This window comes from Aethalodelphis obliquidens, unplaced genomic scaffold (assembly GCF_003676395.1).
Source record: "Aethalodelphis obliquidens isolate GAN/ISIS:26980383/991018 unplaced genomic scaffold, ASM367639v1 scaffold7, whole genome shotgun sequence".
Classification (NCBI taxonomy): domain Eukaryota; kingdom Metazoa; phylum Chordata; class Mammalia; order Artiodactyla; family Delphinidae; genus Aethalodelphis; species Aethalodelphis obliquidens.
Window position 1 is genome coordinate 4210693 of NW_020837951.1, and position 13900 is coordinate 4224592.

Here is a 13900-nt window from a genome sequence, read left to right on the forward strand (position 1 = left end):
AGTTTGTTTATCCATTCACCCACTGAAGGGCATCTTGGTTGCTTCCAAGTTTAGGCAGTTATGAATAAAGCTGCTATAAACATCCACGTGCAGGTTTTTAACGTAAATATAAGTGTTCAGTTCATTTGGATAAATACTGAGGGCACTATTGCTGGATCCTACAGTAAGAATATGTTTAGTTTCATAAGAAACCACCGAACAGTCTTCCAAAGTGGTGCTACCATTTTGGGAATTCTCTGGCGGTCCAGTGGTTCGGACTATGCACTTCCGCTGCAGGGGGCACAGGTTCGATCCCTGGTCAGGGAACTAAGATCCCACAAGCCACGTGGCTCAGCAAAAAAAAAAAAAAAAAAAGTGATGGTGCCATTTTACATTCCCACCAGCAATAAATGAGAGTTCCTACTGCTCCACATCCCCGTCAGCATTTGGTGCTGTCAGTGCTCCAGATCTTGGCCATTCTAATAGGTGTGTAATAGTATCTCGTTGTTTTAATTTGCATTCCTTTGATGACATAAGATATGGAGCATTTTTTCATATACTAATTTACAGTCTGTATATCTGCTTTGGTGAGGTGTCTGTCCAGGCCTTTTGCACATCTTTTTCATCAGGTTGTCTGTTTTCTTACTGTTGAGTTTTTTTTTTTTTAGTAAATTTATTTTATTTATTTTTGGCTGCATTGGGTCTTCATTGCGGTGCGCAGGCTTCCTCTAGTTGCAGCGAGCAGGGGCTACTCTTCATTGCGGTGTGCAGGCTTCTCATTTCGGTGGCTTCTCTTGTTATGGAGCACAGGCTCTAGGCATGTGGGCTTCAGTAGTTGTGGCACGCGGGCTCAGTAGTTGTGGCACGCGGGCTCAGTAGTTGTGGCTCACGGGCTTAGTTGCTTCGTGGCATGTGAGATCTTCCTGGACCAGGGATCGAACCTGTGTCCCCTGCGTTGGCAGGCGGATTCTTAACCACTGCACCACCAGGGAAGCCCTTCTCCTTCACTTTTAAAGGATAATTTTGCAGGATTCAGAATTCTAGGTTGGTAGGTTTTATTCTCTCAACAGTCTAAATATTTCACTACTCTCTCCTTGCTTGCATGGTTTCTGAGGAGAAGGTAGATGTAATTCTTGTTTTTCCTCCTCTATAGATAAGGTGTTTTTTCCCACAGGCTTCTTTCATGATTTTTTTCTTTATCTTTGATATTTCATATTCCTTAAGTTTGAATATGATATGCCTAGGTGTAGTTTCTGGCATTGATTCTGCTTGCTCTTGGAGCTTCCTGGATCTGTGGTTTGGTGTCTGATGTTAATTTTGGAAAAAGAGCTCTGAGTCATTATTGCCTCAAATACTGCTTCTTTTCCTCTCTCTCTTCTTCTCGTATCCCCATTATGTGTATGCTGCATCTTTTGTCATTGTCTCACAGTCTTGGATATTCTGGGGTGTGTTTTTTTCCCCATTTTTTTTTTCTCCTTGCTTTTCAGCTTTGGTAGCTTCTATTGCTATAGCCTCAAGCTCAGAGATTGTTTCCTCAGCAATGTCCAGTGTACTAATGAGCCCATCAGAGGCATCCTTCATTTCTGTTACAGTGTTTTGTTTTGTTGGTTTTTTTTGCGGTACACGGGCCTCCCACTGCTGCGGCCTCTCCCATTGCGGAGCACAGGCTCCGGCCGCGCAGGCCCAGCGGCCATGGCCTACGGACCCAGCTGCCCCGCGGCATGTGGGATCCTCCCGGACCAGGGCACGAACCCACGTCCCCTGCATCGGCAGGCGGACTCTCAACCACTGCGCCACCAGGGAAGCCCTGTTACAGTGTTTTTGATCTCTAGCATTACCTTTTGATTCTTTCTACTTTACATCTCATTCATTACATTACCCATCTATTATTTCATGGTCTCCTTTTTCCGTTAAACTCTTAGTAAATTAACTATAGTTTTAAAAAAAATAATTCCTGGTCTGATAATTCCAGTATTCCTGCCATATCTGACAGGTTTTAGTGCTTCTTTAGTCTGTTCAAACTGTGTTTTTGCCTTTGAGTATGCCTTGTAATTTTTTGTTGCAAGGCGGTCGTAATCTACTAAATAAAAGGAACAGCAGTAAATAGGCCTTTAGTGATACAGAAATGAGGTATGGGGGAAGGAAGATCATTCCGTAGTCCTATGATAAGGTGTCACTCTTTTAGTGAGCCTTTGCCTCTGGACTAAGAACTTTACACCACATGCTTCTTAGTTTCCCCCACCTCTTTGGGTGAGACAGGATGGTTAGAATGGGCTGGAGCTGGTTTTCTTCCCTCAAGTAGGTTAGGCTCTGATAAAATCCCAGCAAGTCTGACTCTGATAAAATAGCTTCTCATAGATCAGGCCTTGTTAAGAAGGTCAAGAATGCTCTGGTGTATTTCAGAATGTTTCCTTTTCCCCAGTCCCCACCAACCCCCCACCCCCACTGGAAGCACACAGGGAATTTTCTGCAGTGTTCACTGTGAGGGCCTGTTAGAACTCCTAGAGGTAAAACTCACCAAAGTGTGGGGTCCCTCTTATGACTGGGTCCCCCTAGAGTTTTTAAGAGAGTTGTTCATGCTGAGCCTCCAACAGTTTGTCACATCCAGTTCAGGTTTTCCTCCTGGCATGGAGGTTTCTACTTAAGAGTTTTCTGCTCTGGTAAGTTGTGATTGTATCTACTTTTTTGTCTCTTTTTACTTGTTAGGATGGAGTGGTGACTTCTAAGTTCCTTAAATGCCAAGCTGGAAACCAGAAGTCCCAAATTAATTTTTAATGTTTGTGTCACACAGGAGTTCTAGGTTCTGGATTTTATGGTTGCTTACTTTGGAAATTTTTGCTGTTTAACATTGGCTTTTCAGATGTTTTCGCTTTCTTAATTTGCTTTTTTTGCTTTGCGTAGGTGGCACAGGAATGGATCAGCTCTCCAAACAAAGAGAAATTCCATCGGTTGCATTTACGAAAATTTCCTTCTGAGTATAAAAAATACTGGGAGTTTGTGGGTAAGTTCTTTCTTATGTAACTTGGGCTATATCATATAATAATTGGAGATTGCTGTTTGAGGGAACATAATAATTGTTTGAATTTTCTGGGATATAGGTTTCCTAAGGTGAATTTGTAACCTCTTACTAAGAATATGTTTAAGGTCTTTAATTAATGAGAATAATTACTGGGACAGTTATAAAATTCATGGTTTTAACCATTGTGCAATCAGAATACCACAGGCCAAAGTGTCCCTAGATGCTGGGCAAGGGAGAGAGAAGGTGAGTGAGGGAGTTTGACTGGCGGGGGCGGAGGGGGTGTTGCCATGATCATACGTACAGATTCTGAGTTAATCTCTCTATCGTCTCTGCTCTCATTTCATGAGTGGTCTGGAGCACGCGTCACAGTTATGTCTTAGTTATAAATAAACCAAGCATTTAGAACCCTTTAAAATAAAAAGTATAAATTCTCCGTCTGCCTCCTTCCCCCTTGCAATCCATCCTACTCCATAGATTGACTTAAGGAAAAAAGCATGTACATATACTTGGGGGGAAAGGTATTATATGTTCACTGTAGAATATTCAGATAATATTAGCCAATAGTAAAATAAACATCACTCACAGTTCCCATCATTCAGAGATAATCCTATGAACATAGTAGTGTATGTCTTACTGTTAGACTTCCTACTCATCTGAGTGAAGTGGGGGTGGGAGGGGGTGGGGGGGTTGGTAGGGTTATTTTACCTAAGTGACTGTTTTCATGTATTTATTCAGCAAATATTTACTGACTTTATACTACCTGATAGTGTATGATTCTAGATGCTAGTTATGTAGCTGTGATGAAAACATAAAATTCCACCTTCATGAAGCTTACATTTGACTTATTTTCACTTAATCTATTATAAATGTCTTTTCAGAGATAAATAATAATAGCATGTTCAGTGTATGTAGTTATTCCATTGTAAGCATATTCCATAGTTCTGTTTAACCAGTAATTTCTAGTTAGACATGTACATTATTTATGGTTTTTTACTGTTACACTGAATAAATCCCTTTGCTAGATCAAATAGTGTGTGTATTTTAAGACTTTTGGTTCATATTGCCTCTGTCTACCAAAAAGAATACGATTTTCACTTCTAACATAAGAATGTATCTCTTCTCATTTGCTAGTTTAAACTTTTCCCCCAGTTTTATATGGAAAATGTATCTCATTTGAGGTTGTAGTTTTTGTCCTCAAATCTTTATTGGTCTTTTGTATTCTTTGGCGGGGGCGGGTAATTGTCTGTTCATGCCTTTTGTCCTTTTTTTTTTCTATTAGGGAGGTTGTTTTCTTATTTGTGTGCATTGTTAATTTTTTTTCTATTTCATTATTTGCTGTTCAACTTCACATGCAGTTTTTGAGGCAGACAATTTTTATCTTCACATGTTCAAAAATACCGTATTTATTTCTTTACCATTCAGTTGGTTTTAGAAATCAGATAAATGCTTCCATATTTTCTTGTAGTAGTTTTATATTTCTTTTTAATGTTTAAATCACTGATTTATCTGCCATTTATCTTGATGGTATGATAGAATCACATAGCATTTACTCTTGTGTCTGACTTCTTTCACGTAACATGTCTTCGTAATTCATCAGTTTTGTGTGCATCTTTGGTATTTTTTTTTCGTTGCTGTGGTGGTATTTCAATGTGTGACTATGTCACAATTTTACTGTTGATGGACATTTTTATTATTATTATTTTAAAGAAGTTTTTTTGGCAGTGCCGTGTGGCTTGTGGGATCTTAGTTCCCTGACCAGGGATTGAACCCGGGCCACAGCAGTGGAAGCGCCGCGTCCTAACCACTGGATCGCCAGGGAACTCCCGTTAATGGACATTTTTTCCAGCAGTTTAGGCCTGTGTGTCAGGGCTCCCCAAGCCCATCCCTACGTTCAGTGATTTGCTAGGAGGACTCACAGGAATTATATTCATGCTCATGGCTGTGACTTACTGTGGCAAAAGGATACAAAGCAAAATTAGCAAAGGGAAAAAGCAAACCAGGAGCAAGTTTCCAAGAGTCCTTTCCCAGCGAAGTCACACAGGACGCACTTAACTTTCCCAGTAGTGAGGTGTGACAACCCATGTGACACATTACCTACCAGGGAAGCTGAGACACTCAGTGCCTAAAACACCCTCTGCCTAGCTCAGATTCATGACTTTCCACAAGTAAAGTGGGTGTTTGACATAAGCTGTAGAGAAAAAATTTGGCAAACAGGTAAGGTACAGTGAGCCATTCTCATCAGCAAATGATGAGAGGTGTCCGGAAATCCAAGTTCCCAGATTCCAAGGGGGACCAACCTTGTAAGCAGGCCTTTCTAATGATAGCAGCCTCAGGCCTGCTTCTACACACAGCATTTTATGAATAATGCTACTATGATCATTCATGTGTCTTCGTGTTATGCGAGGGTGTTTTTGTGGAGTCTGTCTCCTCAAGTGGGTCTCAGAGTCTCAGGGTATTACGTGTGAGCTTAACGTAAGTAGATAACGCCAAGCCAGTCATGCAGAATGACACGCCCCCACCAGCGTATGGAAGTCACGTTGCTCCATGTCTGTGCCAACACATTTGTGTCGATTGTGCTGTTCATTTTAGCCGTTGCAGTGTGTGTGTATTGATGGCCATTTGTGGTTTTATTTTGTACTATCCTGGCTATCAGTGACATTGAGCACCTTCTCATATATTTAGTAGATGCTTAAGTAACCTCTTTGGGGAAGCACCTATTAAAGACTCCTGTTCATTTTCTGTTAGTTGTCTGTTTCTTACTGATTTGTAGCGAGTTCTTTATATAATCTGGATATAAACCATTCTCCCACTTTGGCTTCCATTATGACTCTCTTAGTGATGTCTTTAAAATTCTTATTTTATTCTTGTTTAGAATTTATTTTTTAACATAACAAATGCATCTATGTATTTTTTACGGTTAATGGTCTGTGCCTCATTTAAGAAACCTTTCCCTGCTGCAGGTCATCAATATATTATTTTAACATCTAGAACAGGTGTCAGCAAACCACAGCTTGCAGATCTACCCGGTATCCTGTTTTTATACTGCGGAAGAGTAAGGTTTTTTTTGTTTTGTTTTGTTTTTTTGCGGTACGCGGGCCTCTCACTGTTGTGGCCTCTCCCGTTGCGGAGCACAGACTCCGGATGTGCAGGCTCAGCGGCCATGGCTCACAGGCCCAGCCGCTCTGTGGCATGTGGGATCTTCCCAGACTGGGGCACGAACCCGTGTCCCCTGCATCGGCAGGTGGACTCTCAACCACTGCGCCACCAGGGAAGCCCTTTTTTAAGGTTTTGAAAAAAAGATGATGATGAATATGCAACAGACACCATATGTGGCCTGCAAAGAAAAATCTGGCTCTTTACAGAAAGTCTGCCAGTCCCGTTCGAGAGGCTTCACTCTTTTGCCAACCTGGAATGGATTTTGTACACGAGTAAGATATAGGGGCCGTGTTTCATTTTTTTCCCTAATGGAAATGTAATTACCCCAGTAGTGTTTATTGAAAAGATTATCCTTTCTCCATGGTCTGCAGTGCCATATTTTTCATAAATCTAGTGTCCATTTAATGTACTGACCTTTTTCTGGACTCCTTTCTTCTTTATTGGATCATTTGCCTACCTCTCTGCCCATATCACGTTGCTTAATTTTACTTAATTAAGCTTTATTATAAACTTTAATGAGCAAGTCCGCCTACCTTGTTTTGCCTTAAGAGTATGTTGGCTATTCTTGTCCCTTTGCATTACCATGTAGGTTTTAGAGAAAAAAAAAAATGTGGAAATTTGTTAAGAATTGACATCTTTCTAATACTGATTTGAATAAGCTACATACCTTCAGTTATTTAGGTTTACTTTCAGTAATGTTTTACAGTTTTCTAGGGAGAGGTTTTGCAGATCATCATTGGTTAGATTTTTTTTCTTTTGGTGTCATTTGTAATTATTTAAGTGACTATCTCTAAAAGATATGGACCTAAAAATTCATAGTAAAACATTATTTTGTTGCTAAAGTATTAACCATGCTTTCTTAATATTAGATAGCTAGACAGTGTTCAAGTTTTCAGTTTCCTCATAAAGAACAATTTATTTCAGCCTGTTTGAATTAAGATCCAAATTAGGTCCACTCATTGACATTGTTAATATGTCTTCTTCAATTATAATTATCTCCTTCATGGATTTTCCCCCCCTTTGTAATTTATTTGTTGAAGAAATTGTGTTGTTAACCCTGTAGAATTACTGCCTGTGTCTTGCTGATAGCATCCCCCTGGTGGTGTTTAGTATGTTTTTCAGTCCTCTGTATTTCTTGTAAATTGATAGTTGGATCTAGAGGCTTGATCAGATTCATTTGATCTAATATTTTTGGCAAAACTATTTCATAGCTGGGGTTGGTGTGTTCCTTTATCAGGAGGTGCTTGATCTTTAATTTCTCTTTTTGTAATATTTATAACCGTTGATCCTTAATGCCTAGATTAATTATTTTACTAAAGGATACAAAATGGTGATATTTTTATTTTATCATTTCTTCATTTATTAGCTGTTGTAGTTCTATAAAGAGAAAGTGCTCCGTTTTATTTGATTACTCAGTAGTATACTTTATAAAGAAGGGTAGAATAAGTATTGATACTTGACTCCTGACCAGTTTTCAAAATAATGACTTAATTCTCTGCAAGTGCTGGGTTGACCAATGAACTTTAAAAAAAATTGTTTTCGTTACAAACACATGGACTTAAATACACTTCTGTTTCAAGTCTTTGTAATTGGCTTCTTCAGGTTGGCTCCTGAGCCCTTTAGACAGGACCCTACTAGTCTTTGAGAGCTTTCTTGCTACCTGATATAACCGATACCATCTATATTTTTTATCCTGTATGTGAGCTTGTGATTTTCTAAGTAGCCTTCGTATCTTTGGGTAGAAAAAGTTATTTCAAGATCAGTATTGGCATGTTATATGCTGTTAACAAGTAATACGTGTAAACATAAGGATACAGGAAGGTTGGAAGAGAAAGATTGGAGAAAGCTACTCATGCAAACCCAACTAAAAGAAACTTGTTTTGCTCTGTTAATACCAGACTAAATAGACTTTACAGCAGAAAAGCATTATTTGAGATTAAAAGAGAGTATTTCACAATGATAGCAAGTTCAGTTAACAGAAGATAGGACCATTTTGAATACCTAATACAATATATAAAGAAAAAACTGACAGAACTAGAGTATACTCTTTACATATATGTGAGACCTTTGAACCATTCATTTTTTTCTTTTAGTTTGGAAATTATACCTCAATTTTTACCTCTTGGGCCATTTAGTAGTTCAGGTGAAAACTTACAGCGTGCATGATTCAAAGTTTACAGTTTTAATCGATACTTTAAGTGTCTCCATAGATAAGGCAAAATCTTAAAAACTTTAACCCTGTTTATCTGTTCCACTTCGTATATTCTTATTGTTATGTATTTTTTAACTCTATATTTTAAACTGTGTAAGACATACAGTTGGTCCTCTGTATTTGCGGGATTTGCATCATCGGATTCAACCGTGGATTGAAAATATTCAGGGAAAAAAATTCCAGAAAAACATATTTGCTATGCACCAGCACCTATTTACATACCACTTATGTTGGATTTACAACTATGTACATAGCGTTTGCATTGTATTAGGTATTATAAGTAATCTAGAGATGATTTAAAGTGTACTGGAGCATGTGTGTGGGTTATATGCAAATACTACACCATTTTACATAAGGGACTTGAGCATCTGAGGATTTTGGTGTCTGCAGGGGTCCTGGAACCAATTCAAGGACTGTACGACTGTACTCTGTGTAGTGCCTTGTGCAGCCCTTTTTTGTTTGTTGATACTACTAGCTCATGTATTTCTTCTCTCCTGGTGCTTTGCTTATCTCTAATATGTTGGTCATTGTCTTTGGAAAGTTATTTAAAAAATAATCAGAGGCCTAGGATGATAGGATGTCTTCTTCCAGAGAGGATTTTTCTTTGCTTCTGCCAGGATTCTGGGAGTACTAGCAATGTGGGATCATCTTAATCTGGTTTAAAGAATTGAGCTTTCCTGAAATACTCGGGTGAATTGAAGCTGCCTTCATTCTTGGGTGTAGTCCTTCATGGTCCCAACCTGCACCTTGAGGGCTACCAGGATGCCTACTCTATCTGTGCAGGCCCTGGACTCCAGTTTTTGTCTCTTTTTTTGTACAAGGCTATCCCAGGTACAGCTCAAATTCCTGGCTGCCCACTCCCTGAAGAGTTCAGATGTTTCTAGGGAAAATACTGAGCTGATGCCTATGGATTTCCACATTGTTCTGGATCTCAACAGAGTAATTCTTCATTGTTGTATTTGCTCTCTGATGCCTTCAAATAGACATTTCTTACATGATGCATTTTTTAAATTCTTTTTTTTTTTGCGGTATGCGGGCCTCTCACCGTTGTGGCCTCTCCCGTTGAGGAGCACAGGCTCCGGACGCGCAGGCTCAGCGGCCATGGCTCACGGGCCTAGCTGCTCCGTGGCATGTGGGATCCTCCCGGACCGGGGCGCACGAACCCACGTCCCCTGCATTGGCAGGCGGACTCCCAACCACTGCGCCACCAGGGAAGCCCTAAAATTCTTTTTTGACTTAGTAGTTCAGTTGACTTAATCCTAGTACTTCGTGCTTTGGTTCAGTATGTTGTTGCTGGATTTGGCAGTTGGTACTGAACTTTTTAATTTTAGAGCTTGCTCTGTTTTCTCAGCCCCATTTATTTTACTACTGTCCTTTCCCCCCTTGTTTGAAATGCCACTAGTAGGCTCAAAATTCGTATGTGTACATGGATCTGTTTCCAGATTTTCTTTTGGGATTTTCGAAGTAGGGCACAAAAGTGAAATTTTCTTGATTAAAAACTAAGATAAACTTCAAGGAAAAGAAATTTATTAGCTGCTTTTTAATATTATGACTTCATCTATTTTGGCTTTGTAGCAGTTTTTAAGAAGACTTTTATAATACTGTGTGATCAATATTTGACAATGCTGACTAGCTTAGACTATCATTTTGAAGTATGTACAAAGTCCACTAGTGCTGTATACTTGCTTGAACTTAGTACAAGGGTTTAATATCCTTTAATCTCATGTAAAATAATTCTGTTAGAATAAATGCTGATTTCTTGTTTTATAGTTTATCTTGAGGAATGTGAACTAGCTAAGCAGCTTCATCCAAAGGAAAATGATTTGGTGTTTTTGGTTCCTGAAAGACTAAATGGAGAGGAGGAGGACATAGAGAGAAATCGCATGCAAGATCCCTATGAATATTATTGTGGTTATGTTCATAAATTCCGCCGCACTTCAGTCAGTAAGTACCTAATGAGACATTGAAGCGAAATCTGTCAGCAGCTCATCTTTTAATTTCCCTCTAAATTAGGCTTTACTAGCCATGTATTTGCTATACATTTACCAGATGTATATTTGCTCGATGTTTACCAAACTGTATTTGCTAGGTTGATTACTTAGCATTCAGAGTCCTCTTTTAGTTTTTCTAGACTCAGCTGGAAAAGGCCCAGCATTTATTGCTTTAGACTTAGGATTTAAAACCTTTCTTTTGTAATGTCTTCTCCTTCTAGTAAATTCCTTCATCTGTCAGTGTGTTTGTTATAAAACAGACAATTTGCAAACCATCTGTTTGTTAAATCACATTCCAGCCTTGGTTTTGTGGCTAATTATTGATGAGCAGACCAAACACATAACTAATTGTAAGGCAACTGGAGGGGTTTACCATTTCATCACTCCCATCCATCGTGTTGTAGGGACCTCTCTCCCTAAGGTAGCATAACAAAAATAATGTTAGCTTGAATTTAAGGACTACTGACTATGTGCCAGCCAGTGTGCCCTGTCCTTCCTGTGCACATTTATCATCTTTTCCCAGAGCCCTGCAAAGCAGAATGGTTTGTTCTCTGCTCATTGGGAAATCAGAGTTCAGGGATGTTAAGTAACTTATCCAAAGACATCCTTAGTATTAAACGCTAGGTCCAGAATTGAAACCTAATTTTGTTTGACTACGAAGTCCACACGCTTGATATATGCCAAGCTGCCTTTTTGACATTGCTGCTCTCTTAGTCTCTGTTATGTGAAGAGAATATGTAATCATTATTCCTTCACCTTTTTGCATCGTATCTTAAAAATAGCAACAAAGCTGTTAGGAGTTTAACATTGTGCCACATCATAACTGGTGTGCCATGTTTACTATTGTGTGATCAGAGCTCAGTTCTTTATGCAAGATGAGTTTAGCAACAGGGATATATAGCTTCATCTGTGCTTTCAACTCTTACAAGTGGTTACATTTGCCAAAGTTCTGTTTCTAAGATTTAGAAACGGTTTCTGTCTCCTTCCCTGAACTCCTCATGCATCCAACTATCTGACATCTCCATTTGGAGATTATTAGACATTTCAAACCTACTCCAAAAAGAAACACTTGATTTACTGCCTGACATGTGCTGTTGCTTCGGTTTTTCCCAACTTAGCATGTGGGACCTCCATCCCATTCTTCCAGTTGCTCAGCCCAAAACCTCAGAGTCATCCTTGAGTCCTGCTTTCCCTCACACGCTCCATCTAATCCATCAGGAAATCCTATTGGATCTTCCTTTGCCATATATCCTACATCCAAGCGCCACCTCTCCCGCTACCTCCTGGCCCACACGACCATTCACTTTTACCTAGATTTTAGCCTCTTAAGTTGTCTTTTTGTGCTTTTTCCATTGCAGTTTATTCTTCATTCTCAATAAGTGATTCTTTTCATGTGTGAGTTAGCGCATGTCACTTACCTGCGCGGAGCTGTCCTGTGCTCTTGACCTGACTCAGAGTCATGTTCAGAGTGATTAACTGCAGAGCCCTCTGAAGTGTAGCTGCATTTACTCTCTTGGTCTTCTAGCTCGCTTCTCCCTGCTTTTCCTTCTAGCCATTCTGGCCTTCTCCCTGTTCTGAAAATAATCCAGGCACCTCACTGCCTCATTGTCTTTGCAGTTGCTGATTCTCTGCCTGTAACCCACTTTCCCTGGTTACGGGCATGGCTCACTCACTTAATGCCACGTCTCTGCTCAAATATCATATCAGGAAGACCTCCCCTGACTCTCCTGTCTACGATAACACTCCCTCACAACCCTCATCACTTCCTCATCCCCCCTCTTGGCTTTCTTCCTAAGACTTACCATCACCTGACATGTTTATTTGCTTATCTGCCCCCTTCTTCTAAAAAATAAGCCTCCAGAGGACAGGAACGTTGCCTGGTTCTTAGGAGGCAGTCAGTAGATACTTATGAGAAAATTATTTAAATGATGTATAAAAAACACGTTACAGGGCTTCCCTGGTGGCGCAGTGGTTGAGAGTCCGCCTGCCGATGCAGGGGACACGGGTTCATGCCCCGGTCCGGGAAGATCCCACATGCCGCGGAGCGGCTGGGCCCGTGAGCCATGGCCGCTGAACCTGCGCGTCCGGAGCCTGTGCTCCGCAACGGGAGAGGCCACAACAGTGAGAGGCCCATGTACCGCACAAAAAAAAAAAAAAAAAGTTACAAAACACGTTGTTCTGAATAACCACTGTTATTCACTGGTAACTGAAATTGCTTTTTCTCCTTCTTGATAATAGTGCATAATGGGAAATCTGAGTGCTCCGTTTCCATCCAGACTCAACATAATTTACCAGTCAATTTAAATGAATTCGTGAAATGTCTTGTAATCAGCTCTCTGGTGACTACACAAAGGAAGTTGAAAGCCATGTCTTTGCTGAGTGGTCGGAACCAACTGGCCAGAGCCGTTCTGAATCCAAACCCCATGGACTTCTGTACAAAAGATTTACTAACTGCAGCATCTGAGAAAATTGTGAGTGATAGTCATTTGATAACAGGGAAAGTCAGAACATTTCATGTCAGGATGTTAAAGCATCATGTTATTTTCATCTGTCACACATTCCCTTTTGTCTACAACAAAGACATAGTCACCATGTGTGCCCAGTGACGTTTTTAGTGCTTAGTTTTCTTTAATATTGTAAAGTAGTTCTTTGTGTTAGGTTAGTCAGCTTACCTCAGGAAAAAAGGTAGAGTGCAAAAAGGAATTGAAAATATGCTTGAAGAGCAACATTAAAATGTGAGGTGAACATCCTACTTAACTGTTTGTTAGGTGATTAAATGCAGGAGTAAGAGTAGGTTTAATGGAATGAATTTTGCATTTGAATGATCAGTGGAGCATCGACTGGTATTGTTGCCAGTGTGACAACGAAGTTGTGATTCTTTGTGAACACATATTTCTCACTGTTGTAAGAGTTGTGTGTAAGTTCCAGGAAATTAACACAGAGACAGGCGGAAGGAAAGGAATGTTATTTGAACCCCTGTCTTGTGTTAGGGCTTTCATATGCATTTTCTCAGTCAGTTCTTGTTGTAGTTTATCTTATGACAGGGCCAAAAGTAAGCTCATCACACGAGATGCATTGTGCCGAAGCACAGCAGTAGAGGGCTGCCGCTCGCTCAGGCAGAACAGCGCCGTCTGTCCTGCTGTGGTAGCTTTTATTAAAGCATTATCTAGGTTTACATTTTTAAAACTTGTTTTCTTAACATTTCAGAAATGTCAAAGCAGCAACCTATGTTTTTATTAATTATACAAGCAATAATTGGCTTTCGTGAGCACCTGCCGTGCTTCGTCCTTGAGCGCAAAAGCAGCACAGAGTTCCCACCATTATTTTGATTATACTGAACTAGCACAAGGAAATCTCCTTGCGTTCCCACCACTCTGATTGTACTGAGGACACCTCATGGATCAGTGTCCAAAGCACTCAATGCTTCTTCGCAGGCCCCCGGTTTGCCAGGGGTGGGCGGGGCTCAAAGCAATCAGGACTGTTTGTAGTTCTGGCTTATTCGCCAGCCCCCAGTTTGCTTGGGGGGGGGGCTCATGGGTCACA

The 13900-nt window shown here is 40.2% G+C and overlaps 1 protein-coding gene across 3 annotated transcripts in view; it reads left to right on the top strand.

Annotated features, from left to right (window-relative positions):
• Positions 1-13900, top strand: part of SETX (senataxin) — a 79176-nt gene that overhangs the window by 38303 nt on the left and 26973 nt on the right. For all 3 annotated transcript variants that reach the window (XM_027104459.1, XM_027104460.1, XM_027104461.1), the window contains 3 exons: positions 2881-2980; positions 10137-10310; positions 12596-12828. In XM_027104459.1, coding sequence (XP_026960260.1) covers positions 2881-2980; positions 10137-10310; positions 12596-12828 — 507 coding nt within the window. The remainder of the gene's footprint in view (positions 1-2880; positions 2981-10136; positions 10311-12595; positions 12829-13900) is intronic.